Raw genomic sequence first — 27788 nt, 5'->3', positions numbered from 1 at the left:
TGAGGAGTCACCTGTGCCTTTATTGGGGGGGACGGGGGGTGGGGGAGGGGGGAACCCAGTCCAGGTGTGCGGGGGAGGGGCCCAGCGATGGGGGAGGGGCCCGGGGGGGTCCCAGTGATGGGGGAGGGGCTCAGGTGAGCTCCAGGTGTCCCAGGGGGGTCCTGGGTGGGTCCAGGTGGGTCCCAGCGATGGGGGGAGGGGCCCAGGTGAGCTCCAGGTGAGCTCCAGGTGAGCTCCAGGTGAGCTCCAGGTGTCCAGGGAGGGTCCCAGGTGTCCCAGGGGGGTCCCAGGTGAGCTCCAGGTGAGCTCCAGGTGAGCTCCAGGTGAGCTCCAGGTGAGTTCCAGGTGTTCCGGGGGGGTCCCAGGTGAGTTCCAGGTGTCCCAGGTGTCCCAGGTGAGCTCCAGGTGAGATCCAGGTGAGCTCCAGTGATGGGGGAGGGTCCCAGGTGTCCCAGGGGGGTCCAGGTGAGCTCCAGGTGTCTCAGTAGTAAAGTTCCCGATCCCACCAACCTGGAGGGGGGGAGAGAACCCGGACAGGTGAGGGTGGGGCAGCCCCCAGGTACCCCTGGATGTGTCCCCAAGTGTCCCCAGATGTGCCCACAGCTGTCCCCAGCTCCCCCCAGGTGTCCCCAGGTGTGTCCAGGTGTACCCCAGCTGTCCCCAGGTGTATCCCTAGGTGTGCCCAGGTGTCCCCAGGTGAGTCCCCAGGTGTCCCCAGCCCCCCCAGGTGTCCCCAGGTGTCCCCAGGTGTCCCCAGGTGTGCCCAGGTGTGTCCCCAGCCCGTCCAGGTGTCCCCAGCTGTCCCCAGGTGTGCCCAGGTGTGCCCAGGTGTCCCCAGCTGTCCCCAGCTGTCCCCAGGTGTGCCCAGGTGTGCCCAGGGGTGCCCAGGTGTCCCCAGGTGTCCCCAGGTGTGCCCAGGTGTGTCCCCAGGTGTGCCCAGGTGTGCCCAGGTGTCCCCAGCTGTCCCCAGGTGTGTCCCCAGCCCCCCCAGGTGTGCCCAGGTGTGCCCAGGTGTGTCCCCAGGTGTGCCCAGGTGTGCCCAGGTGTGCCCAGGTGTGCCCAGGTGTGTCCCCAGGTGTGTCCCCAGCTGTCCCCAGCTGTCCCCAGCTGTCCCCAGGTGTGCCCAGGTGTCCCCAGGTGTGCCCAGGTGTGCCCAGGTGTCCCCAGGTGTCCCCAGGTGTGTCCCCAGCCCCCCCAGGTGTGCCCAGGTGTCCCCAGGTGTCCCCAGGTGTGCCCAGGTGTGCCCAGCTGTCCCCAGGTGTCCCCAGGTGTGCCCAGGTGTGCCCAGCTGTCCCCAGGTGTGCCCAGGTGTGCCCAGGTGTGCCCAGGTGTGTCACTCACTGCCCGGGTGTCTCCGCACTCCGAGTTTCCGGATCTCGTCGTAGATGAGGATGAGGAGCCCGAAGGGCATCGGCACCAACCACCACTGGAACCTGGGCGGGGCCGACACCTGCTCAGGTGTGCTCAGGTGTGCTCAGGTGTGCTCAGCTGTGCCCCCAGGTGTGCCCAGGTGTGCTCAGGTGTGCCCCCAGGTGTGCCCAGGTGTGCTCAGGTGTGCTCAGGTGTGCCCCCAGGTGTGCCCCAAGTGCCCCCAGGTGTGCCCAGGTGTATTTTAGGACTCCCAGGTGTGTTTTGGTGTCCCCAGGTGTATTTCGGGGCTCCCCAGGTGTGTTTTAGTGTCTCCAGGTGTGTTCTAGGGCTCCCAGGTGTGTTTTAGGGCTCCCCAGGTGTATTTTGGTGTCCCCAGGTGTGTTTTGGGGCTCCCCAGGTGTGTTTCGGGACTCCCAGGTGTGTTTAGGTGTCCCCAGGTGTATTTCGGGGTCCCAGGTGTATTTTAGGTGTCCCCAGGTGTGTTTTGTGGCTCCCCAGGTGTGTTTAGGTGTCCCCAGGTGTGTTTTGGGGCTCCCCAGGTGTGTTTAGGTGTCCCCAGGTGTATTTTAGGTGTCCCCAGGTGTATTTTAGGTGTCCCCAGGTGTGTTTTGGGGCTCTCCAGGTGTGTTTAGGTGTCCCCAGGTGTGTTTTGGGGCTCTCCAGGTGTGTTTAGGTGTCCCCAGGTGTGTTTTGGGGCTCTCCAGGTGTATTTTGGTGTCCCCGGGTGTGTTTCGGGGCTCCCAGGTGTGTTTTGGGGCTCCCCAGGTGTGTTTCGGGGCTCCCAGGTGCGCTCACCTGATGGGCATGAAGTTGAAGATGTTGGGCATCCCCGGGCAGTAGCAGAGGAAGCAGCCGATGCACACCTGGAACACGATGGCGACCACCAGGGTGCGGTTCCTGAAAACACACCTGTGTTACACCTGAGATACACCTGAGTTACACCTGGAACACCTGTGACACCTGAGATACACCTGAGTTACACCTGGAACACCTGTGACACCTGAGATAACACTTGTGATAACACCTGAGATATCATTTATAACACCTGGAACACGATGGCGACCACCAGGGTGTGGTTCCTGTTAATACACCTGTGTTACACCTGAGATACACCTGAGTTACACCTGGAACACCTGTGACACCTGAGATACACCTGAGTTACACCTGGAATACCTGTGACACCTGAGATAACACTTGTGATAACACCTGAGATATCATTTATAACACCTGGAACACGATGGCGACCACCAGGGTGTGGTTCCTGTTAATACACCTGTGTTACACCTGAGATACACCTGAGTTACACCTGTGATATCATTTATAACACCTGGAACACGATGGCGACCACCAGGGTGCGGTTCCTGTTAATACACCTGAGTTACACCTGAGATACACCTGTGTTACACCTGAGATACACCTGAGTTACACCTGAGTTACACCTGAGTTACACCTGAGTTACACCTGTGTTACACCTGAGTTACACCTGTAATACCTGTGTTACACCTGAGATACACCTGAGTTACACCTGTGACACCTGAGATACACCTGAGTTACACCTGAGTTACACCTGTGACACCTGAGATACACCTGAGTTACACCTGGAACACCTGTGACACCTGAGATACACCTGAGTTACACCTGAGTTACACCTGTGACACCTGAGATACACCTGAGTTACACCTGTAATACCTGTGACACCTGAGATACACCTGTGACACCTGTGATATCATTTATAACACCTGGAACACGATGGCGACCACCAGGGTGCGGTTCCTGTTAATACACCTGGGTGTCACCTGTGTCACCTGTGACACCTGCTACCTGTGTCACCTGTGTCACCTGACACCTGTGGTAACACCTGTGGCACCTGTGTTACCTGTACAACCCCTAACAGGTGAATCACACCTGCCCCCAGGTGTATCCCAGGTGTCCCCAGGTGTCCCCAGGTGTCTCCAGGTGTGCCCAGGTGTCCCCAGGTGTCCCCAGGTGTCTCCAGGTGTTCCCAGGTGTTCCCAGGTATCCCCAGGTGTATCCCAGGTGTCCCCAGGTGTCCCCAGGTGTCTCCAGGTGTGCCCAGGTGTGCCCAGGTGTGCCCAAACACCCCCCAGGTGTGTCACACCTGTCCCCAGGTGTCCCCAGGTGTGCCCAAACACCCCCCAGGTGTGTCACACCTGTCCCCAGGTGTACCTGAAGGGTCCCTGCTGGAACAGGGACAGTCTCCGCGTTTTCCGGATCAGCACGTCGGCGATCTGGCACCCCCGTACCTGTCCCCAGGTGTGCCCAGGTGTACCCAAACACCCCCCAGGTGTGTCACACCTGTCCCCAGGTGTGCCCAGGTGTACCCAAACACCCCCCAGGTGTGTCACACCTGTCCCCAGGTGTGCCCAGGTGTCCCCGAACACCCCCCAGGTGTGTCACACCTGTCCCCAGGTGTGCCCAGGTGTACCCCAGGTGTGTCACACCTGTCCCCAGGTGTACCTGAAGGGTCCCTGCTGGAACAGGGACAGTCTCCGGGTTTTCCGGATCAGCACGTCAGCGATCTGGCACCCCCGTACCTGTCCCCAGGTGTGCCCAGGTGTCCCCAGGTGTACCCAAACCCCCCCCAGGTGTGTCACACCTGTCCCCAGGTGTGCCCAGGTGTGCCCAGGTGTACCCCAGGTGTGTCACACCTGTCCCCAGGTGTACCTGAAGGGTCCCTGCTGGAACAGGGACAGTCTCCGCGTTTTCCGGATCAGCACGTCGGCGATCTGGCACATCTCGATGCTGATGAAGAACACGGTGTAACAGGTGTACTGCTGGTACCTGCGCTGCGCGAACGTCTGCGGGGACAGGTGAGAGTACAGGTGTGTACAGGTGTGTACAGGTGTGTACAGGTGAGCACAGGTGTGTACAGGTGAGCACAGGTGTGTACAGGTGTAACAGGTGTACTGCTGGTACCTGCGCTGCGCGAACGTCTGTAAGGACAGGTGAGAACAGGTGTGTACAGGTGTGTACAGGTGTAACAGGTGTGTACAGGTGTGTACAGGTGTAACAGGTGTACTGCTGGTACCTGCGCTGCGCGAACGTCTGTAAGGACAGGTGAGAGTACAGGTGTGTACAGGTGTGTACAGGTGAGCTCAGGTGTGTACAGGTGTGTACAGGTGTGTACAGGTGTGTACAGGTGTGTACAGGTGTAACAGGTGTACTGCTGGTACCTGCGCTGCGCGAACGTCTGCGGGGACAGGTGAGGTGAGAACAGGTGAGCACAGGTGTGTACAGGTGTGTACAGGTGTGTACAGGTGAGCACAGGTGTGTACAGGTGAGCTCAGGTGTGTACAGGTGTGTACAGGTGTGTACAGGTGTAACAGGTGTGTACAGGTGTAACAGGTTTACTGCTGGTACCTGCGCTGCGCGAATGTCTGTGGGGACAGGTGAGAGTACAGGTGTGTACAGGTGTGTACAGGTGTGTACAGGTGTGTACAGGTGAGCACAGGTGTGTACAGGTGTGTACAGGTGTGTACAGGTGTAACAGGTGTACTGCTGGTACCTGCGCTGCGCGAACGTCTGCGGGGACAGGTGAGAGTACAGGTGTGTACAGGTGTGTACAGGTGTGTACAGGTGAGCACAGGTGTGTACAGGTGTGTACAGGTGTGTACAGGTGAGCACACAGGTGTGTACAGGTGAGTACAGGTGTGTACAGGCGTGTACAGGTGTGTACAGGTGTGTACAGGTGTGTACAGGTGTGTACAGGTGTAACAGGTGTACTGCTGGTACCTGCGCTGCGCAAACATCTGTAAGGACAGGTGTGTACAGGTGTATCCAGGTGTGTACAGGTGTGCACAGGTGTGTACTCACCCACTCCTGCCCGTAGCTGTCCTGCAGGTCCTGCAGGTGCGCTCAGGAGAGCACAGGTGAGCACACAGGTGTGCACACAGGACAGTACAGGTGTGTACAGGTGTGTACAGGTGTATCCAGGTGTATCCAGGTGTGCACTCACCCACTCCTGCCCGTAGCTGTCCTGCAGGTCCTGCAGGTGCGCTCAGGAGAGCACAGGTGTGTACAGGTGTGCACAGGTGAGCACACAGGTGAGCACACAGGACAGTACAGGTGTGTACAGGTGTGTACAGGTGTATCCAGGTGTGTACAGGTGTGTACAGGTGTGCACAGGTGAGCACACAGGTGAGCACACAGGACAGTACAGGTGTGTACAGGTGTATCCAGGTGTATCCAGGTGTATCCAGGTGTGCACTCACCCACTCCTGCCCGTAGCTGTCCTGCAGGTCCTGCAGGTGCGCTCAGGAGAGCACAGGTGAGCACACAGGTGAGCACACAGGTGTGCACACAGGACAGTACAGGTGTGTACAGGTGTATCCAGGTGTGTACAGGTGTGTCCAGGTGTGCACAGGTGAGAACAGGTGAGTTTACCCATTCCTGCCCGTAGCTGTCCTGCAGGTCCTGCAGGTGCGCTCAGGAGAGCACAGGAGAGCACAGGTGTGTACACAGGAAAGCACAGGTGTGTAGAGGTGTGCACAGGTGTGTACACAGGTGAGCACACAGGTGTGTACAGGTGTGTACAGGTGAGAACAGGTGAGAACAGGTGTGTACAGGTGTGCACAGGTGAGTTTACCCATTCCTGCCCGTAGCTGTCCTGCAGGTCCTGCAGGTGCGCTCAGGAGAGCACAGGTGAGCACACAGGTGTGCACACAGGACAGTACAGGTGTGTACAGGTGTGTACAGGTGTATCCAGGTGTATCCAGGTGTGCACTCACCCATTCCTGCCCGTAGCTGTCCTGCAGGTCCTGCAGGTGCGCTCAGGAGAGCACAGGTGTGTACAGGTGTGCACAGGTGAGCACACAGGTGAGCACACAGGTGTGCACACAGGACAGTACAGGTGTGTACAGGTGTGTACAGGTGTGTACAGGTGAGAACAGGTGAGAACAGGTGTGCACAGGTGAGTTTACCCATTCCTGCCCGTAGCTGTCCTGCAGGTCCTGCAGGTGCGCGTCCTCCCAGCGCGGGCGCAGCCCCAGCACCAGCAGCGGCCACCAGCCCTCCTGAGCCATGGCCACGAAGTAATCGGTGAACCCCGCGAAGGACTGGATCGCACCTGCGGACAGGTGAGACAGGTGAGAGGGACTGGATCACACCTGCGGACAGGTGAGACAGGTGAGACAGGTGAGACAGGTGAGACAGGTGGGACAGGTGAGACAGGTGAGACAGGTGGGACAGGTGAGACAGGTGAGACAGGTGAGACAGGTGAGACAGGTGGGACAGGTGGGACAGGTGGGACAGGTGGGACAGGTGAGACAGGTGAGAGGGACTGGATCGCACCTGCGGACAGGTGAGACAGGTGAGACAGGTGAGAACAGGTGAGACAGGTGAGGCAGATGAGACAGGTGGGACAGGTGAGACAGGTGAGGGACAGGTGAGATACAGGTGGGGTACAGGTAAGGACAGGTGAGGCCTCAGGGCTCAGGTGTTGGGACAGTCAGGTGTGCACATCCCCCAGGTAACCCCAGCCCAGGTGACCCCAGGTGACCCCAGGTGACCCCAGGTGTGTCCCCAGGTGTGTCCCCAGGTGTGCACACCTGTGCTCACCTATCTGGAAGTAGGAGTAGGCCCCCAGGTGTATCCCCAGGTGACCCCAGGTGACCCCAGGTGTGTCCCCAGGTGTGTCCCCAGGTGTGCACACCTGTGCTCACCTATCTGGAAGTAGGAGTAGGCCCCCAGGTGACCCCAGGTGTATCCCCAGGTGACCCCAGGTGACCCCAGGTGACCCCAGGTGTGTCCCCAGGTGTGCACACCTGTGCTCACCTATCTGGAAGTAGGAGTAGGCCCCCAGGTGTATCCCCAGGTGACCCCAGGTGACCCCAGGTGTATCCCCAGGTGACCCCAGGTGACCCCAGGTGACCCCAGGTGTGTCCCCAGGTGTGCACACCTGTGCTCACCTATCTGGAAGTAGGAGTAGGCCGCCAGGTGACCCCAAGTGTATCCCCAGGTGACCCCAGGTGTATCCCCAGGTGACCCCAGGTGTATCCCCAGGTGTATCCCCAGGTGAGCACACCTGTGCACACCTGTGCTCACCTATCTGGAAGTAGGAGTAGGCCCCCAGGTGACCCCAGGTGACCCCAGGTGACCCCAGGTGTGTCCCCAGGTGTGCACACCTGTGCTCACCTATCTGGAAGTAGGAGTAGGCCGCCAGGGGCTCGTTGACCAATCGGTCGCGCCGGGGGTTGCGCGGTTTCAGGTGCATGATGTCACTCTCGGCGCGCTCGTACGCCAGCGACACCGACGGGAACTGCGGCACAGGTGAGGCCAGGTGAGGCCAGGGGAGGGGCGGGGCCAGCCGGGACCACGCCCACGCACCTGAGAGACCCCCAAAACCCACCTGGGGGAACCCGAAATTGGGGTTTGGGGGGTTCAGGTGAGTCCCAGGTGAGCCCAGGTGAGTTTAGGATGAGCCCAGGTGAGTCCCAGGTGAGCCCAGGTGAGTCCCAAGTGAGTCCCAGGTGAGCCCAGGTGTCCCCAGGAGTCCCCAGATGTCCCCAGGTGAGTCCCCAGGTGTGCCCAGATGTCCCCAGGTGAGTCCCCAGGTGTCCCCAGGTGTCCCCAGGTGAGCCCAGGTGTCCCCAGGAGTCCCCAGGTGAATCCCCAGGTGTCCCCAGGTGTGCCCAGGTGAGTCCCCAGGTGTCCCCAGGTGTCCCCAGGTGTCCCCAGGTGACCCCAGGTGTCCCCAGGTGAGCCCAGGTATCCCCAGGTGTCCCCAGGTGAGTCCCCAGGTGTCCCCAGGTGAGTCCCCAAGTGTCCCCAGGTGTCCCCAGGTGAGTCCCCAAGTGTCCCCAGGTGTCCCCAGGTGAGCCCAGGTGACCCCAGGTGTCCCCAGGTGAGCCCAGGTGACCCCAGGTGTCCCCAGGTGTCCCCAGGTGTCCCCAGGTGACCCCAGGTGTCCCCAGGTGAGCCCAGGTGTCCCCAGGTGTCCCCAGGTGAGTCCCCAAGTGTCCCCAGGTGTCCCCAGGTGAGTCCCCAAGTGTCCCCAGGTGTCCCCAGGTGTGCCCAGGTGAATCCCCAGGTGTCCCCAGGTGTCCCCAGGAGTCCCCAGGTGAATCCCCAGGTGAGTCCCCAGGTGTCCCCAGGTGTCCCCAGGTGTCCCCAGGTGAGTCCCCAGGTGTCCCCAGGAGTCCCCAGGTGTCCCCAGGTGTCCCCAGGTGAGTCCCCAGGTGTGCCCAGGTGTCCCCAGGCATCCCCAGGTGAGTCCCCAGGTGTGCCCAGGTGTCCCCAGGTGATCCCAGGAGTCCCCAGGAGTCCCCAGGTGTGTCCAGGGGAGTCCCCAGGCATCCCCAGGTGAGTCCCCAGGTGAGCCCTGGTGTGTCTCAGGTGTCCCCAGGTGTCCCCAGGAGTCCCCAGGTGTCCCCAGGTGTGCCCAGGTGAGTCCCCAGGTGTCCCCAGGTGTCCCCAGGAGTCCTCAGATGTCCCCAGGTGTCCCCAGGTGTCCCCAGGTGTGCCCAGGTGAGTCCCCAGGTGTCCCCAGGTGTCCCCAGGAGTCCCCAGGTGTCCCCAGGTGACCCCAGGTGTCCCCAGGTGAATCCCCAGGTGTCCCCAGGAGTCCCCAGGTGTCCCCAGGTGTCCCCAGGTGAGCCCAGGTGCGCTCACGATGTCGGTGCAGAGCTCGATGAAGAGGATGGTGATGCAGCCCAGGGGGAGGGGCACGCTGGCCGTGATGTAGATCAGGTACGGCGTCAGCTCCGGAATGTTCTTGGTCAAGGTGTAGGCGATGGATTTCTTCAGGTTGTCAAAGATCAGCCGCCCTGGGGGGGGGAGGGGCCCAGGTGAGCACAGGTAACACCAGGTGAGCCCAGGTGTGTCCCCAGGTGTGTCCCCAGGTGTGTCCAGGTGTCCCCAGGTGTGTCCAGGTGTCCCCAGGTGTGTCCCCATGTCCCCAGGTGTCCCCAGGTGTCCCCAGGTGTCCCCAGGTGTGTCCCCAGGTGTCCCCAGGTGTGCCCAGGTGTCCCCAGGTGTCCCCAGGTGTCCCCAGGTGTGTCCCCAGGTGTCCCCAGGTGTGTTCAGGTGTGTTCAGGTGTGTCCCCAGGTGTCCCCAGGTGTGTCCCCAGGTGTGTCACTCACCCTGCTCCACGCCGGTGACGATGGAGGCGAAGTTGTCGTCCAGCAGGATCATGTCGGCCGCGTTCCCCAGGTGTGTCCCCATGTCCCCAGGTGTCCCCAGGTGTGTTCAGGTGTGTTCAGGTGTGTCCCCAGGTGTCCCCAGGTGTCCCCAGGTGTCACTCACCCTGCTCCACCCCGGTGACGATGGAGGCGAAGTTGTCGTCCAGCAGGATCATGTCGGCCGCGTTCCCCAGGTGTGTCCCCAGGTGTCCCCAGGTGTGTTCAGGTGTCCCCAGGTGTGTCCCCAGGTGTCCCCAGGTGTGTCCCCATGTCCCCAGGTGTCCCCAGGTGTGTTCAGGTGTGTCCCCAGGTGTGCCCAGGTGTGTCACTCACCCTGCTCCACGCCGGTGACGATGGAGGCGAAGTTGTCGTCCAGCAGGATCATGTCGGCCGCGTTCTTGGCGGCGTCGGAGCCGGCGATGCCCATGGCCACGCCGATGTCGGCTTTCTTCAGCGCCGGCGAGTCGTTGACGCCGTCACCCGTCACCGCCACGATGGCGCCCTGGGGACACCGGGGACACCGGGGGGGTTGGGGACACCGGGGATACCGGGGACATCAGGGACATCGGGTTTGGGGACATTGGGGGTTGGGTTTGGGGGCAGTTTTGGGGGGATTTTGGGGGGTTTTGGGGGGTTTTGGGGGTGTGGAGTCGTTGACGCCGTCACCCGTCACTGCCACGATGGCGCCCTGGGGACACCGGGGACACCGGGGACACCGGGGGTTGGGTTTTGGGGGGGTTTTGGGGGGGTTTGGGGACATTTGGGACCCTGGGCTCATTTGCGGTGTCTGAAACATCGGGGACAGTGGGGACACCCCCGATCCCCCAGTGTCCCCAAACCCCCCCCGGTGTCCCCAAACCCCTCCCCCGATGTCCCCAAACCCTCTCCCGATGTCCCCAAACCCCTCCCCCGGTGTCCCCAAACCCCCCCCGGTGTCCCCAAACCCCTCTCCCAGTGTCCCCAAACCCCTCCCCCAGACCCTCCCAGACCCCCCTGATGTCCCCAAACCCCTCCCCCGGTGTCCCCAGACCCCCCCAAACCCCCCCAGGTGTCCCCAGCCCCCCCAGGTGTCCCCCCCCGGTGTCCCCAGCCCCCCCCAGGTGTCCCCCCCAGGTGTCCCCCCCCGGTGTCCCCCCCGTGTCCCCACCAGCCGCTGGCAGCTCTCCACGATGACCAATTTCTGCTGCGGCGACGTCCGAGCGAAAACCATCTCGGGGTGGGTGCGGAGCAGCTCCTCCAGCGTCCCCGGGGCCATCGAGGCCAGCTCGGTCCCCGTCACCACCCGGGCCCGCGCCTGCCTGCCGGAGAACGCACCTGAGCACACCTGGGCACACCTGAGTGCACCTGGGCACACCTGGACACACCTGGACACACCCACACCTGCACCCACAGCAGCTCCTCCAGCGTCCCCGGGGCCATCGAGGCCAGCTCGGTCCCCGTCACCACCCGGGCCCGCGCCTGCCTGAGAGGGGACACACCTGGGCACACCTGGATACACCTGGATACACCTGGGGACACCTGGGACACACCTGGATACACCTGGATACACCTGGGGACACCTGGGACACACCTGGGTACACCTGGGACACACCTGGATACACCTGAGTGCACCTGGGGACACCTGAGCACACCTGGAGACACCTGGATACACCTGGGACACACCTGGACACACCTGGGGACACCTGAGAGACACTTGGGGACACCTAGTGACACACCTGGACACACCTGGGACACACCTGAGCACCATCTCACACCTGGGGACACCTGGGGACACACCTGAGCACACCTGGATACACCTGAGTGCACCTGAGAGCACCTGAGCACACCTGAGGACGCACCTGGGCACACCTGAGGACACCTGGGGACACACCTGAACACACTCTCACACACCTGAACACACCTGGACACACCTGGGGACACCTGGATACACCTGAGCACACTTTCACACACCTGAGGACACACCTGGGCACACCTGGGCACACCTGGGCACACCTGGGGACACACCTGAGCACACTCTCACACACCTGAGGACACACCTGGGCCACGCCCGGGGCCTCACCTGGGGTCCACCTGCTCGAGGGGCAGGCGCAGGCGCGCGGCGACGTCCTCGGGGGTCTCGCTGCCCTCGGAGATGATTCCCACCGAGGCCGCGATGGCCTTGGCCGTGATGGGGTGGTCACCTGTCACCATGATCACCTGTGGGGACACACCTGGGTCACCTGGGGGGGTCACCTGTCACCATGATCACCTGTGGGGACACACCTGGGTCACCTGGGGACACCTGGGGTCACCCTGATCACCTGGGGGGACACCTGGGGTCACCTGGGGACACCTGAGGACACACCTGGGGTCACCTGAGTCACCTGGGGTGGTCACCTGTCACCGTGATCACCTGGGGGACACACCTGGGGTCACCTGGGGACACCTGAGACACACCTGGGTCACCTGGGGAACACCTGGGGTGGTCACCTGTCACCCTGATCACCTGGGGGGACACACCTGGGGTCACCTGGGGACACCTGGGGTCACCCTGATCACCTGGGGGGACACACCTGGGGTCATCTGAGGTCAACTGGGGACACACCTGAGTCACCTGGGGTCACCCTGATCACCTGGGGGGACACACCTGGGGTCACCTGAGTCACCTGGGGTGGTCACCTGTCACCGTGATCACCTGGGGACACCTGGGGTCACCTGGGGACACCTGAGACACACCTGGGGACACCTGGGGGCTCACCTGCCTCACCTGTCCCACCTGTGGGCTCACCCCCAAAATGTCCCCAATGTCCGTCTGTCCTCACCCGTATCCCGGCTGTCCCCAATGATGTCCCCAATGTCCCCAGTGTCCCCAGTGTCCCCAGTGATGTCCCCATGTCCGTCTGTCCGTCCTCACCCGTATCCCGGCTGTCCCCAATGTCCCCAATGTCCCCAATGTCCCCAATGTCCGTCTGTCCATCCTCACCCGTATCCCGGCTGTCCCCAATGTCCCCAATGATGTCCCCAATGTCCCCAATGTCCCCAATGATGTCCCCAATGTCCCCAATGTCCCCAATGTCCCCAGTGTCCATCTGTCCATCCTCACCCGTATCCCGGCTGTCCCCAATGTCCCCATGTCCATCTGTCCATCTGTCCTCACCCGTATCCCGGCTGTCCGGCACTTGCGCACGGCCTGGGGGACGGTGGCTCTGGGGGGGTCGATGAGGGACACGAGCCCCGCGAAGCAGAGCCCGGTGGCCACTTCGGCCAGCGCCGAGGGGTCAGTGTCCGGCGGGACGGAGCCGGGGGGCAGCCAGCGGGCACTGAAACCTGGGGGGACATCACAGGGGACATCACAGGGGTCACTGGGGACACTGGGGTCACTGGGGACAGCCCGGTGGCCACTTCGGCCAGCGCCGAGGGGTCAGTGTCCGGCGGGACGGAGCCAGGGGGCAGCCAGCGGGCACTGAAACCTGGGGGGACACTGGGGGTCACTGGGGTCACTGGGGTCATCACAGGGGTCACAGGGGTCACTGGGGTCATCACTGGGGACAGCCCAGTGGCCACTTGGGCCAGCGCCGAGGGGTCAGTGTCCGGCGGGATGGACCCGGGGGGCAGCCAGCGGGCACTGAAACCTGGGGGGACACTGGGGTCACTGGGGTCACTGGGGACACTGGGGACATCACAGGGGTCACTGGGGACACTGGGGACACTGGGGACATCACTGGGGACACTGGGGACAGCCCGGTGGCCACTTGGGCCAGCGCCGAGGGGTCAGTGTCCGGCGGGACGGAGCCGGGGGGCAGCCAGCGGGCACTGAAACCTGGGGGGACATCACAGGGGTCACTGGGGTCATCACAGGGGACATCACAGGGGTCACTGGGGACACTGGGGGGTCACTGGGGTCATTACTGGGGTCACTGGGGTTACTGGGGTCATTGTTGGGGTCACTGGGGGTCATTGTTGGGGTCACTGGGGTCATTGTTGGGGTCACCGGGGTCATTTGGGACATTTGGGACCTTGGGGGGGGGTCGTTAGTGGGGGATGGGCAGAGGGGCTCACTCACCCTTTCCCCTCCCCCCACTCTCCCGGCCCCTCCCCCATCACCCAGCCCCTCCCCCCCCTCCCAGCCCCTCCCCCACTCTCCCAGCCCCTCCCCCACTCACCGAGCACCCTCTCGCCCCTCCCCCATCACCCAGCCCCTCCCCCACCCCAAGCCCCTCCCCCACTCACCGAGCACCCTCTCGCCCCTCCCCCATCACCCAGCCCCTCCCCCACTCACCGAGCACCCTCTCGCCCCTCCCCCACCCCAAGCCCCTCCCCCACTCACCGAGCACCCTCTCGCCCATCCCCCCCAGCTCCGCGTACGCCTCCTCCAGGCTCCGCCTCCATTGGGGGTCCAGGGGCTGCTCCTCCCCCCCCCGCAGGTACCCCCGGCACCGCTCCAGGACCCGCTCGGGGGCGCCCTTGAGCACCAGGAGCTGCCGCCCGCCCGCCTCGTGCACCGACACCTGCGCAGGTGAGACATGGACAGGTGAGTCACACCTGGGATACACCTGGGTACACCTGGGTACACCTGGGTACACCTGGGTACACCTGGAGTACACCTGGAGTATCCCTGATACACCTGGGTACACCTGGGTACACCTGGGTACACCTGGAGTACACCTGGAGTATCCCTGATACACCTGGGTACACCTGGGTACACCTGGGTACACCTGGAGTACACCTGGGTACACCTGTGACACACCCAGCCCCGCCCTTCAGCACCAGGAACTGCCGCCCGCCCGCCTCGTGCACCGACACCTGCGCAGGTGAGAGACAGGTACACCTGGGTACACCTGGGTACACCTGGAGTATCCCTGAGTACACCTGGAGTATTCCTGATACACCTGGAGTACACCTGGGTACACCTGGAGTACACCTGGAGTACACCTGTGACACACCCAGCCCCGCCCTTGAGCACCAGGAGCTGCCGCCCGCCCGCCTCGTGCACCGACACCTGCGCAGGTGAGAGACAGGTACACCTGGGTACACCTGGGTACACCTGGAGTATCCCTGAGTACACCTGGAGTATTCCTGATACACCTGGAGTACACCTGGGTACACCTGGAGTACACCTGGAGTACACCTGTGACACACCCAGCCCCGCCCTTGAGCACCAGGAGCTGCCGCCCGCCCGCCTCGTGCACCGACACCTGCGCAGGTGAGAGACAGGTACACCTGGGTACACCTGGGTACACCTGGGTACACCTGGGTACACCTGGAGTACACCTGGAGTATCCCTGATACACCTGGAGTACACCTGGGTACACCTGGAGTACACCTGGAGTATCCCTGAGTACACCTGTGACACACCCAGCCCCGCCCTTGAGCACCAGGAGCTGCCGCCCGCCCACCTCGTGCACCGACACCTGCACAGGTGAGACATGGACAGGTGAGTCACACCTGGGATACACCTGGAGTACACCTGGAGTATCCCTGATACACCTGGAGTACACCTGGGTACACCTGGAGTACACCTGGAGTATCCCTGATACACCTGGGTACACCTGGGTACACCTGGAGTACACCTGGAGTATCCCTGATACACCTGGAGTATCCCTGATACACCTGGAGTATCCCTGAGTACACCTGGAGTACACCTGGGTACACCTGGAGTACACCTGGAGTACACCTGGGTACACCTGGAGTATCCCTGATACACCTGGAGTATCCCTGAGTACACCTGGAGTATCCCTGAGTACACCTGGAGTACACCTGGCTACACCTGGAGTACACCTGTGACACCTCTCCCACCTGTCTCACCTCTCCAGGTGTTGTCTCTCACCTGTCCAGGTGTCCCATCTCACCTGTCCAGGTGTCTCTCACCTGTCTCACCTGTCCAGGTGTCCCATCTCACCTGTCTCACCTGTCCAGGTGTGTCTCACCTGTCCCATCTCACCTGTCCAGGTGTCCCATCTCACCTGTCTCACCTGTTCAGGTGTCCCCTCTCACCTGTCCCGGTGTGTCTCACCTGTCCAGGTGTTGTATCTCACCTGTCTCACCTGTCCAGGTGTTGTATCTCACCTGTCTCACCTGTCCAGGTGTTGTGTCTCACCTGTCTCACCTGTCCAGGTGTGTCTCACCTGTCCAGGTGTTGTATCTCACCTGTCTCACCTGTCCAGGTGTTGTGTCTCACCTGTCTCACCTGTCCAGGTGTGTCTCACCTGTCCAGGTGTGTCTCACCTGTCTCACCTGTCCCGGTGTGTCTCACCTGTCCAGGTGTTGTATCTCACCTGTCTCACCTGTCCAGGTGTTGTATCTCACCTGTCTCACCTGTCCAGGTGTTGTGTCTCACCTGTCTCACCTGTCCAGGTGTGTCTCACCTGTCCAGGTGTTGTATCTCACCTGTCTCACCTGTCCAGGTGTTGTATCTCACCTGTCTCACCTGTCCAGGTGTTCTCACCTGTCCAGGTGTGTCTCACCTGGAATTTGTTGGTGGAGTTGAACGGCAGCTCCACGATTTTCGGGCAGCGCCCCCTGGCGGCCGCCACCGGCCCTGACGTCACTTCCGCGAACTTGAGCAGCGCCGTCTCCGACGCGTCACCGATGACGTCACGCTGCGGGGGGCGGGGCCGCCGTCAGGACACGCCCACCTCCCCTCCCAGTTCAAACCAGTAACCGGAACCCCGAACCAGTTCAAACCAGTCCAAACCAGCCCAAACCAGCCCAAACCACTCCAAACCAGTCCAAACCAGTCCAAACCAGTTCAAACCACTCCAAACCAGTTCAAACCAGTCCAAACCAGTTCAAACCAGTCCAAACCAGTCCAAACCACTCCAAACCAGTTCAAACCACTCCAAACCAGTTCAAACCAGTCCAAACCAGTCCAAACCAGTCCAAACCAGTTCAAACCAGTCCAAACCACTCCAAACCGGTCCAAACCAGTTCAAACCAGTTCAAACCAGTCCATTCCCAGTCCAAACCACTCCAAACCAGTCCATTCCCACTCCAAACCAGTCCAAACCACTCCAAACCTGTCCAAACCAGTATAAACCAGTTCAAACCAGTCCAAACCAGTCCATTCCCAGTTCAAACCACTCCAAACCAGTTCAAACCAGTCCAAACCACTCCAAACCAGTCCAAACCAGTTCAAACCAGTTCAAACCAGTCCATTCCCAGTCCAAACCACTCCAAACCAGTTCAAACCAGTATAAACCAGTTCAAACCAGTTAAAGCCAGTCCAAACCAGCCCAAACCAGTTCAAACCAGTCCAAACCAGTTCAAACCAGTCCAAACCAGTCCAAACCAGTCCAAACCACTCGAAACCAGTCCAAACCAGTTCAAACCTGTCCAAACCAGTCCAAACCAGTTCAAACCTGTCCAAACCTGTCCAAACCAGTCCAAACCAGTCCAAACCAGTCCAAACCACTCCAAACCAGTCCAAACCAGTTCAAACCAGTCCAAACCAGTTCAAACCAGTCCCTCCCAGTCCGTCCCAGTCCCCACCTGTGCCACGGGCACGCCCTCCTGGCCGGCTTTGAACTGGGCGCGGTTGCAGAGCGTGATCACCTGGCTGAGCAGCGCCCACGACTCCGACGATTGGTCAAAGCTCTCACCTGGGGGGGAGGGGCACAGGTGTGTGACAGGTGTGTGACAGGTGTGTGACAGGTGTGCCCAGGTGTGTGACAGGTGTGTGACAGGTGTGTGACAGGTGTGTGACAGGTGTGCCCAGGTGTCCCCAGGTGTGTGACAGGTGTGCCCAGGTGTGTGACAGGTGTGTGACAGATGTGTGACAGATGTGTGACAGGTGTGTGACAGATGTGTCCGGGTGTCCCCAGGTGTCCCCAGGTGTGTGACAGGTGTCCCCAGGTGTGTCCAGGTGTCCCCAGGTGTCCCCAGGTGTGTGACAGGTGTCCCCAGGTGTGTCCAGGTGTCCCCAGGTGTCCCCAGGTGTGTGACAGGTGTCCCCAGGTGTGTCCGGGTGTCCCCAGGTGTCCCCAGGTGTGTCCAGGTGTCCCCAGGCGTTTCCCAGGTGTCTCCAGGTGTGTTCTAGACTTGGTTCTAGACTCGGTTCTAGACTCGGTTCTAGAGTGGTTCTAGGTTGGGTTCTAGGTGTGTTCCAGGTGTCCCAGGTGTGTTCTGGGTGTCCCCAGGTGTGTTTTGGCTGTCCCCAGGTGTCCCCAGGTGTCCCCAGGTGTATCCAGGTGTGCACAGGTGTGTTCTGGGTGTCCCCAGGTGTGTCCAGGTGTGTCCCAGGTGTGTTCTGGGTGTCCCAGGTGTGTTCTGGGTGTCCCCAGGTGTCCCCAGGTGTGTCCCAGGTGTGTTCTGGGTGTCCCCAGGTGTGTTCTGGGTGTCCCAGGTGTGTTCTGGGTGTCCCCAGGTGTCCCCAGGTGTGTCCCAGGTGTGTTCTGGGTGTCCCAGGTGTCCCCAGGTGTGTCCCCAGGTGTGTCCCAGGTGTCCCAGGTGTGTTTTGGCTGTCCCCAGGTGTGTCCCAGGTGTGTTCTGGGTGCCCCAGGTGTGTTCTGGCTGTCCCCAGGTGTGTCCAGGTGTGTCCCCAGGTGTGTCCCCCTCACCTGACTGGTCCTCGGTGGTGTCGGCCGTGTGCACCTGTCCGTCGAACCACAGGTGTGCCACGGTCATGCGGTTCTGGGTGTCCCCAGGTGTGTCCCAGGTGTGTCCCAGGTGTGTTCTGGGTGTCCCAGGTGTGTCCCAGGTGTCCCAGGTGTGTTTTGGCTGTCCCCAGGTGTGTCCCAGGTATGTTCTGGCTGTCCCCAGGTGTGTTTTGGGTGTCCCAGGTATCCCCAGGTGTGTCCCAGGTATGTTCTGGGTGTCCCCAGGTGTGTCCAGGTGTCCCCAGGTGTGTCCCAGGTGTGTTTTGGCTGTCCCCAGGTGTCCCCAGGTGTGTCCCCCTCACCTGACTGGTCCTCGGTGGTGTCGGCCGTGTGCACCTGTCCGTCGAACCACAGGTGTGCCACGGTCATGCGGTTCTGGGTGAGGGTGCCGGTCTTGTCGGAGCAGATGACCGAGGTGGAGCCCAGCGTCTCCACGGCCTCCAGGTTCTTCACCACGCAGTTCCTGCGCGCCAGGCGCTTGGCCGTCAGCGACAGGCACACCTGGGCAGGTGAGAGCACACCTGGCTGGGTCGCAGCACACCTGGGTGGGGCACTGAGAGCACACCTGGGCAGGTGAGAGCACACCTGGCTGGGTCACAGCACACCTGGGCAGGTGAGAGCACACCTGGCTGGGTCACAGCACACCTGGGTGGGTCACAGCACACCTGGGCAGGTGAGAGCACACCTGGCTGGGTCACAGCACACCTGGGTGGGGCACTGAGAGCACACCTGGGCAGGTGAGAGCACACCTGGGTGGGTCACAGCACACCTGGGCAGGTGAGAGCACACCTGGCTGGGTCACAGCACACCTGGGTGGGGCACTGAGAGCACACCTGGGCAGGTGAGAGCACACCTGGGTGGGTCACAGCACACCTGGGCAGGTGAGAGCACACCTGGCTGGGTCACAGCACACCTGGGTGGGGCACTGAGAGCACACCTGGGCAGGTGAGAGCACACCTGGGTGGGTCACAGCACACCTGGGCAGGTGAGAGCACACCTGGCTGGGTCACAGCACACCTGGGTGGGTCACAGCACACCTGGCTGGGTCACAGCACACCTGGACAGGTGAGAGCACACCTGGACAGGTCACAGCACACCTGGGCAGGTGAGAGCACACCTGGCTGGGTCACAGCACACCTGGGTGGGTCACAGCACACCTGGCTGGGTCACAGCACACCTGGGTGGGGCACTGAGAGCACACCTGGGCAGGTGAGAGCACACCTGGGTGGGTCACAGCACACCTGGGTGGGTCACAGCACACCTGGACAGGTGAGGGGAGCTCACCTGGGCCCCCCGGGTGGTGCTGGGAGCTCGTCAGGAGCTCGGAGCTTCCAGGGCTTTTGGTAGAACCCAGAAAAACCTCAAGGGTTCCTCACTCCAGGTGTGCCCAGGTGTGCCCAGGTGCCCCCAGGTGTGCTCAGGTGCCCCCAGGTGTCCCCAGGTGTGCTCAGGTGTGCCCAGGTGTGCCCAGGTGTGTCCAGGTGTCCCCAGGTGTGCCCAGGTGTGCCCAGGTGTGCTCCACCTGTCCCTCGGACCCTCCACACTGTGCTGAGACCCCATAACGACCTCAGAACCTTTGGTGGAACCCATAAACACCTCAAGGGTTCCTCACTCCAGGTGTCCCCAGGTGTGCCCAGGTGCCCCAGGTGTGCCCAGGTGTGCTCAGGTGTGCTCAGGTGAGCTCCACCTGTCCCTCTGACCTCTCCCACTGAGCTGGGACCCCATAACGACCTCAGAACCTTTGGTAGAACCCATAAACACCTCAAGGGTTCCTCACTCCAGGTGTGCTCAGGTGTCCCCAGGTGTCCCCAGGTGTCCAGGTGAGCTCCACCTGTCCCTCTGACCCTCCACACTGTGCTGGGACCCCATAATGACCTCAGAACCCCCAGAACCTTTGGTAGAACCCATAAACACCTCAAGGGTTCCTCACTCCAGGTGTGCCCAGGTGTGCCCAGGTGTGTCCAGGTGTGTCCAGGTGTGCTCAGGTGAGCTCCACCTGTCCCTCTGACCCTCCACACTGTGCTGAGACCCCATAACGACCTCAGAACCTTTGGTGGAACCCATAAACACCTGAAGGGTTCCTCACTCCAGGTGTATCCCCAGACCCCCCAGGTGTGCCCAGGTGCGCCCAGGTGTGTCCAGGTGTGCCCAGGTGTGCCCAGGTGTCCAGGTGAGCTCCACCTGTCCCTCTGACCCTCCACACTGTGCTGGGACCCCATAATGACCTCAGAACCCCCAGAACCTTTGGTAGAACCCATAAACACCTCAAGGGTTCCTCACTCCAGGTGTCCCCAGGTGTGTCCAGGTGCCCCCAGGTGTCCCCAGGTGTGCCCAGGTGAGCTCCACCTGTCCCTCTGACCCTCCACACTGAGCCGGGACCCCATAACGACCTCAGAACTTCCAGAACCTTTGGTGGAACCCATAAACACCTCAAGGGTTCCTGACTCCAGGTGTGTCCAGGTGTGCCCAGGTGTCCCCAGGTGTGCTCAGGTGAGCTCCACCTGTCCCTCTGACCTCTCCCACTGTGCTGGGACCCCATAACGATCTCAGAACCTTTGGTGGAACCCATAAACACCTGAAGGGTTCCTCACTCCAGGTGTATCCCCAGACCCCCCAGGTGCGCCCAGGTGTGCCCAGGTGTGCCCAGGTGAGCTCCACCTGTCCCTCGGACCTCTCCCACTGTGCTGGGACCCCATAACGACCTCAGAACCTTTGGTAGAACCCATAAACACCTCAAGGGTTCCTCACTCCAGGTGTGCCCAGGTGTCCCCAGGTATCCCCAGACCCCCCAGGTGCCCGTACCGTGACGGTGGCCAGCAGCCCCTCGGGCACGTAGGCCACCACGATGGCCATGAAGAAGACGACGGCGCGCAGCAGGGGGTAGCCGATCAGCATGGCCACCACGAAGAAGGTGCCGCCGAAGAGCACGGCCAGCCCGGCGATGATGTCCACAAAGTGCTCGATCTCCACCGCGATCGGCGTCTTCTCGTTCTCCACGCCCGACGCCAGGCTGGCGATGCGGCCGATCACCGTGCGGTCACCTGTGCTGATCACCAGACCCGTGGCCGTACCTGGGGACAGGTGAGAGGGGGTCAGGTGTGTCCCCAGGTGTGTCCCCAGGTGTGTTTTGGTGTCCCCATGTGTGACCAGGTGTGACCAGGTGTGACCCAGGTGTCCCCAGGTGTGCCCCAGCCCAGGCTGGCGATGCGGCCGATCACCGTGCGGTCACCTGTGCTGATCACCAGACCCATGGCCGTACCTGGGGACAGGTGAGAGGGGGTCAGGTGTGACACAGGTGTGACCCAGGTGTGTTTTGGTGTCCCCATGTGTGACCAGGTGTGACCAGGTGTGACCCAGGTGTGACCCAGGTGTGTTTTGGTGTCCCCAGGTGTGACCCAGGTGTGCCCCAAGTGACCCAGGTGTGACCCAGGTGTCCCCAGGTGTCCCCCAGCCCAGGCTGGCGATGCGGCCGATCACCGTGCGGTCACCTGTGCTGATCACCAGACCCGTGGCCGTACCTGGGGACAGGTGACAGGGGGTCAGGTGTGTCCCCAGGTGTGACCCCAGGTGTGTTTTGGTGTCCCCATGTGTGTCCAGGTGTGACCAGGTGTGACCCAGGTGTGACACAGGTGTGACCCAGGTGTCCCCAGGTGTGCCCCAGCCCAGGCTGGCGATGCGGCCGATCACCGTGCGGTCACCTGTGCTGATCACCAGACCCGTGGCCGTACCTGGGGACAGGTGACAGGGGGTCAGGTGTGCCCAGGTGTGACCAGGTGTGCCCCAAGTGACCCAGGTGTGTCCCCAGGTGTCCCCAGGTGTGTTTTTGGTGTCCCCAGCTGTCCCCAGGTGTGTTCCCAGGTGTCCCCAGGTGTCCCCAGGTGTGACACAGGTGTGACCCAGGTGTCCCCAGGTGTCCCCATGTGTCCCCAGGTGTCCCCAGGTGTGTTTTTGTTGTCCCCAGGTGTCCCCAGGTGTCCCCAGGTGTCCCCAGGTGTCCCCAGGTGTGTTTTTGTTGTCCCCAGGTGTCCCCAGGTGTCCCCAGGTGTGTTTTTGTTGTCCCCAGGTGTGCCCAGGTGTCCCCAGGTGTGCCCAGGTGAGTTTTGGTGTCCCCAGGTGTGACCCCAGGTGTGTTTTGGTGTCCCCAGGTGTCCCCAGGTGTGTCCCCAGGTGTCCCCAGGTGTCCCCAGGTGTGTTTTTGTTGTCCCCAGGTGTGTCCCAGGTGTCCCCAGGTGTCCCCAGGTGTGTCCCCAGGTGTCCCCAGGTGTCCCCAGGTGTGTTTTTGTTGTCCCCAGGTGTCCCCAGGTGTCCCCAGCTGTCCCCAGGTGTCCCCAGGTGTGTCCCCAGGTGTGCTCACCCTCCAGGCACATGGTGGAGAAGAAGGCGATGTTGCGGCTCTCCAGGTGAGACTCGTGGCTGCACTCAGGTGAGCGCGTCTGCGGCTCCGACTCCCCGGTCAGCGAGGAATTGTCCACCTGGGCCAGGCCCCGCCCACACCTGAGCCTCCAGCTGTGCCCAGCTGTGCCCAGGTGTGTCCCAAGTGTGTCTCAGGTGTCCCCAGCTGTGCCCAGGTGTGTCCAGGTGTGTCCCAGGTGTGTCCAGGTGTGTCCCAGGTGTGCCCAGGTGTCCCCAGCTGTGCCCAGGTGTCCCCAGGTGTGCCCAGGTGTGTTTTGGTGTTTCCAGGTGTGCCCAGGTGTGTTTTTACACCCCCCAGGTGTGCCCAGGTGAGTTTTTTGCCCCCCAGGTGCGCCCAGGTGTCCCTGGGTACCCCCCAGGTGTCCCTAGGTGAGTTTTGGTGCCCCCAGGTATGCCCAGGTGTGTTTTGATGCCCCCCAGGTGCATCCAGGTGTCTCTAGATGTGCTTTTACGCCCCCCAGCTGTGTTCCAGGTGTGCCCAGGTGTGCCCAGGTGTGCCCAGGTGAGTTTTTATCCCCCCCAGGTGTGTCCCAGGTGTGCCCAGGTGTACCCAGGTGTGCCCAGGTGTGTCCCAGGTGTGTCCCAGGTGTGTCCCAGGTGTGCCCAGGTGTGCCCAGGTGTATCCCAGGTGTCCCCAGCTGTGCCCAGGTGTGCCCAGGTGCGCCCAGGTGAGTTTTTATCCCCCCCAGGTGTGCCCAGGTGTGCCCAGGTGTGCCCAGGTGTGCCCAGGTGTGTCCCAGGTGTCCCCAGGTGTCCCCAGCTGTGCCCAGCTGTGCCCAGGTGTGCCCAGGTGTGCCCAGGTGCGCTCACCTTGCAGCCCTGCGCCGCCAGGATCCGGATGTCGGCCGGGACTCGATCTCCACCTTTGATCTCCACCAGGTCCCCCAGGACCAGCTCGGCCGCGTTCACCTGCAGCGTCTGCCCCGCCCGGATCACCGTGGCTTGCTGGCACAGGTGAGAGACCAGGTGAGACCACAGGTGTGCACAGGTGTGTCCCCAGGTGTGCACAGGTGTGCACAGGTGAGCTCAGGTGTGCCCAAATAACACCCAGGTGTGCACAGGTGTGTCCCCAGGTGTGCCCAGATAACCTCCAGGTGTGCCCAGGTGTGCACAGGTGAGCACAGGTGACACCACAGGTGTGCCCAGGTGTGCCCAGGTGTCCCCAGGTGTGCCCAGGTGAGCACAGGTGAGACCCCAGGTGTGATCGCAGCCCCAGGTGCCCTCACCACCCCAGCCAGGTGTGCCCAGGTGTGATTTTCTCTCCCCCCAGGTATCCTCAGGTGTGGTTTTGATGTCCCCAGATGTCCCCAGGTGTCCCTGGGGGTCTCTCAGGTGTCCCCGGGTGTCCCCAGGTGTGCCAGGTGTGTTTTTGATGTCCCCAGGTGTGATTTTCTCTCCCCCAGGTGTCCCCAGGTGTCCCCAGGTGCCCCAGGTGTGTTTTTGTTGTCCCCAGGTGTCCCCAGGTGTGCCCAGGTGTCCCCAGGTGTCCCCAGGTGTGTTTTTGTTGTCCCCAGGTGCCCCAGGTGTGTTTTTGGTGTCCCCAGGTGTCCCCAGGTGTCCCCAGGTGTCCCCAGGTGTGTTTTTGTTGTCCCCAGGTGTCCCCAGGTGTCCCCAGGTGTCCCCAGGTGCCCCAGGTGTGTTTTTGTTGTCCCCAGGTGCCCCAGGTGTGTTTTTGATGTCCCCAGGTGTGCCCAGGTGCCCCAGGTGCGCTCACCTGCGGGACCAGGTTGCGGAAGCTGGCGATGATGTTGGTGCTCTTGAACTCCTGGTAGTAACCGAAGCATCCGGTGACGACCACGACGGCGATGAGAGCCACGGCCAGGTACAGCTGCAGGTGAGGCCAGGTGAGGGCGGGCCTGGGCCCAGCTGTGCTACAGCTGTGCTACAGGTGTGCCCAGGTGTGCTACAGGTGTGCCCAGGGGTTCTACAGGTGTGCTACAGGTGTGTACAGGTATACCCCAGGTGTGCCCAGGTGTGTTACAGGTACCCCAGGTGTATCTCGGGTGTGCCCAGGTGTGTCCAGGTGTGCCCAGGTGTGCTACAGGTGTGTCTCAGGTGTGCCCAGGTGTGCTACAGGTGTGCCCAGGTGTGCCCAGGTGTGTCCAGGTGTGCCCAGGTGTGCCCAGGTGTGTTATAACTGCCCCCAGGTGTGTTACAGGTACCCCAGGTGTGCCCAGGTGTGCCCAGGTGTATCTCAGATGTGCCCCAGGTGCACTCACGTTGTCCGAGCTGCCCCGGTCACCCTCTCCCCGCTGCACGCCGTAGGCGGTCAGGCAGATGAGCCCAGCCAGGTGTGCCCAGGTGTGCCCAGGTGTGTTATAACTGCCCCCAGGCGTGCCCAGGTGTGCCCAGGTGTGTTATAACTGCCCCCAGGTGTGCCCAGGTGTGTCCAGGTGTGCCCAGGTGTGCCCAGGTGTGTTACAGGTATCTCAGGTGTGTCCAGGTGTGCCCAGGTGTGTTATAACTGCCCCCAGGTGTGCCCAGGTGTGTTATAACTGCCCCCAGGTGTGCCCAGGTGTGTCCAGGTGTGTTATAACTGCCCCCAGGTGTGTTACAGGTACCCCAGGTGTGCCCAGGTGTGCCCAGGTGTGTTATAACTGCCCCCAGGTGTGTTACAGGTACCCCAGGTGTGCCCAGGTGTACCCCAGGTGTGCCCAGGTGTGCCCAGGTGTGCCCAGGTGTGCCCAGGTGTGTTATAACTGCCCCCAGGTGTGCCCAGGTGTGCCCAGGTGTGCCCAGGTGTATCTCAGGTGCACTCACATTGTCCGAGCTGCCCCGGTCACCCTCTCCCCGCTGCACGCCGTAGGCGGTCAGGCAGATGACCGCTGCCACCCACATCAGGCACTGCAGGCCCCCGGCCAGCTGCCGGCCAAAGCGCGCCCAGCCCGGCGTCCCCCGCGGCGGCCGCAGCTCGTTCCGGCCGTCCCGGAGCAGCCGCTCGGCCGCCGCCGCCTCCGACAGACCCTGCAGACAGGAAATGGTCATTCAGGGGTCATTGGGGTCACTCAGGGTCATTGGGGTCACTGGGGTCACTCAGGGGTCACTCAGGGGTCAGCGGTCAGCAGCTCGTTCCGGCCGTCCCGGAGCAGCCGCTCGGCCGCCACTGCCTCGGACAGACCCTGCGGACAGGAAATGGTCACTCAGGGTCACTCAGGGTCATTGGGGTCACTCAGGGGTCAGGGGTCACTCAGGGGTCAGCGGTCAGCAGCTCGTTCCGGCCGTCCCGGAGGAGCCGCTCGGCCGCCGCCGCCTCCGACAGACCCTGCGGACATGGACAGGGGTCAGGGGTCACTCAGGGGTCACTCAGGGGTCACTCAGGGTCACTCAGGGGTCATTGGGGTCACTCAGGGGTCACTCAGGGGTCACTCAGGGGTCACTCAGGGGTCACTCAGGGTCACTCGGGTCACTCAGGGGTCACTCAGGGTCACTCGGGGTCACTCAGGGGTCACTCAGGGTCACTCAGGGGTCACTCAGGGGTCACTCAGGGGTCAGAGGTCACCGTGCTGGCGTTGGTGCTGTATTTCAGCTCCAGCTCCTTCACGTCCAGTTTGTGATCGTCCTGCGGGCACCAGCACGGACCAGTTTAAACCAGTACAGACCAGTTTAAACCAGTACGGACCAGTTTAAACCAGTACGGACCAGTTTAAACCAGTACAAACCAGTTTAAACCAGCACAAACCAGTTTAAACCAGCACAAACCAGTTTAAACCAGTTCAGCCACCCCAGGGACCCTCCCAGTGCTCCCAGTAACCCCAAACCCCAAACCAGTATAAACCAGTAATCCCCAGTTCCCTCCCAGTCCATCCCAGTCCCCCCCAGTCCATCCCAGTCCATCCCAGTCCCCCCCAGTCCATCCCAGTTCCATCCCAGTCCCTCCCAGTCCCTCCCAGTCCATCCCAGTCCATCCCAGTCCCTCCCAGTCCCTCCCAGTCCCTCCCAGTCCCTCCCAGTCCCTCCCAGTCTCACCAGTTCCAGTTCCCGTTTCATCTCCTCCAGCCTCTCGCGTTTCTTGCGCCGCCCCCGCGCGGGGGGGGAGGGGCCGAGCTCGAACTTCTGGGGGGGGGGAGGGGAGGGGTCAGAGGGGGAGGGGGGAGGGGAGGGGTCAGAGGGGGAGGGGGGAGGGGTCCCTCTCTCCCTTCATCCTCCTCCATCTCCCCTCTCTCCTCCCTCCCTCTTTCCGTCCCTCTCCCCTCGATCCTCCTCCCTCTCTCCCTTCATCTTCCCTCCTCCTCCTCCTCCTCCTCCTCCATCTCTCCTTGATCCTCCCTCCTTCCATCTCCCCCCTCCATCCTCCTCTCCCCTCTCCCCTCTCTCCTCCATCTCTCCTCGATCCTCCCGTCCCTCTCTCCCCTCAATCCTCCTCTCCCCTCTCCCCTCACTCCATCCTCCTCTCCTCCCTCCCCTCTCCCCTCCATCCTCCCTCTCTCCTTCCATCTCCCCTCTCCATCCTCCCCTCTCATCTTCTCCCTCCATCCCTCCCTCCCTCTCCCCACCTCCCCTCTCTCCTCCCTCCCCCTCTCCCCTCCATCCCCCCGTCCCTCTCTCCTTTCAATCCTCCCTCTCTCCCTCTCCCCTCCATCCTCCTCCATCTCCCCTCCATCCTCCCGTCCCTCTCTCCTCTCCTCCTTCCATCCCCCTCTCCCCTCTTTCCATCCTCCTCTCCTCCCTCCCCCTCTCCCCTCTCCCCTCACTCCTCCTCCTCCATCTCCCCTCGATCCCCCCGTCCCTCTCCCCTCCATCCTCCCTCTCTCCTTCCATCTCTCCTCATTTCCTCCCTCCCTCTTTCCCATCCCTCTCCCCTCCATCCTCCCGTCTCCATCTCCCCTCGGTCCTCCCGTCCCTCTCCCCTTCCATTCCTCCCTCCCTGTTTCCCTCTCCCCCTCGATCCTCCTCTCCATCTCCCTTCATCCTCTCTCCTTCCCTCTCCCCCCTCCATCCTCCTCTCCCTCTCTCCTTCCATCTCTCATTTCCTCCCTCCCTCTCTCCCATCCTCCTCCTCCATCTCCCCTCTCCATCCTCCTGTCCCTCCCTCTCCCCTCAATCCTCCCTCCTTCCATCTCTCCTTGATCCTCCCTCTCTCCCTCTCCCCTCTCCCCTCCCGTCCCTCTCTCCTTTCAATCCTCCCTCCCTGCTTCCCTCTCTCCCTTCATCCTCCTCTCTCCATCTCCCTTCCCTCCCCTCATCCTCCCTCTCTCCCTCTCCCCTCCCCGCTCCCGTCCCTCTCCCCACTCACCTCCATCCCCATCTCTGCTCTCTCCCGGTCTCTCCCGGTTTGTCCCGGTTTGTCCCGGT

At 62.2% G+C, this 27788-nt stretch overlaps 1 protein-coding gene and 1 long non-coding RNA gene across 2 annotated transcripts in view; one reads left to right on the top strand and one right to left on the bottom strand.

The window, feature by feature from the left end:
• LOC147648973 (uncharacterized) overlaps nucleotides 1-14025 on the top strand; it is a 48057-nt gene extending 34032 nt beyond the window's left edge. The window contains exon 5 of the long non-coding RNA XR_015279640.1: nucleotides 14006-14025. This is a non-coding gene — a long non-coding RNA (uncharacterized LOC147648973). The remainder of the gene's footprint in view (nucleotides 1-14005) is intronic.
• On the bottom strand, nucleotides 1-27779 carry ATP4A (ATPase H+/K+ transporting subunit alpha). Its single transcript, XM_086864912.1, has 23 exons — nucleotides 27730-27779; nucleotides 26463-26549; nucleotides 25996-26055; nucleotides 25257-25460; nucleotides 24211-24324; nucleotides 23307-23441; nucleotides 22438-22555; nucleotides 20886-21154; nucleotides 18386-18584; nucleotides 16978-17087; nucleotides 15954-16088; nucleotides 13817-13997; nucleotides 12647-12816; nucleotides 11570-11706; nucleotides 10658-10808; nucleotides 9844-10012; nucleotides 9001-9155; nucleotides 7525-7648; nucleotides 6312-6457; nucleotides 4057-4190; nucleotides 2167-2268; nucleotides 1342-1433; nucleotides 1-510 (listed from the first exon to the last, which is right to left on the bottom strand). The coding sequence occupies exons 1-23, from the start codon at nucleotides 27739-27741 to the stop codon at nucleotides 482-484; spliced, it is 3033 nt and encodes a 1010-aa protein (XP_086721038.1). The 5' UTR covers nucleotides 27742-27779; the 3' UTR covers nucleotides 1-481.
• Nucleotides 27780-27788: the final 9 nt, after the last annotated feature.

The sequence above is a fragment of the Cyanistes caeruleus genome, chromosome 28 (assembly GCF_971803275.1).
Source record: "Cyanistes caeruleus chromosome 28, bCyaCae1.hap1.1, whole genome shotgun sequence".
NCBI classification, from domain to species: domain Eukaryota; kingdom Metazoa; phylum Chordata; class Aves; order Passeriformes; family Paridae; genus Cyanistes; species Cyanistes caeruleus.
This window is presented reverse-complemented; position numbering and strand designations above follow the sequence as displayed.

Excerpts from the sequence above, each read along its gene's own strand:
- ATP4A (XM_086864912.1), bottom strand. Across the intron at positions 25,461-25,995 it reads ACAGCACCAACGCCAGCACG|GGTCTGTCGGAGGCGGCGGC; the intron begins GTGACCTCTGAC and ends TCCTGTCTGCAG. Across the intron at positions 10,809-11,569 it reads CTCGAGCAGGTGGACCCCAG|GCAGGCGCGGGCCCGGGTGG; the intron begins GTGAGGCCCCGG and ends GTTCTCCGGCAG.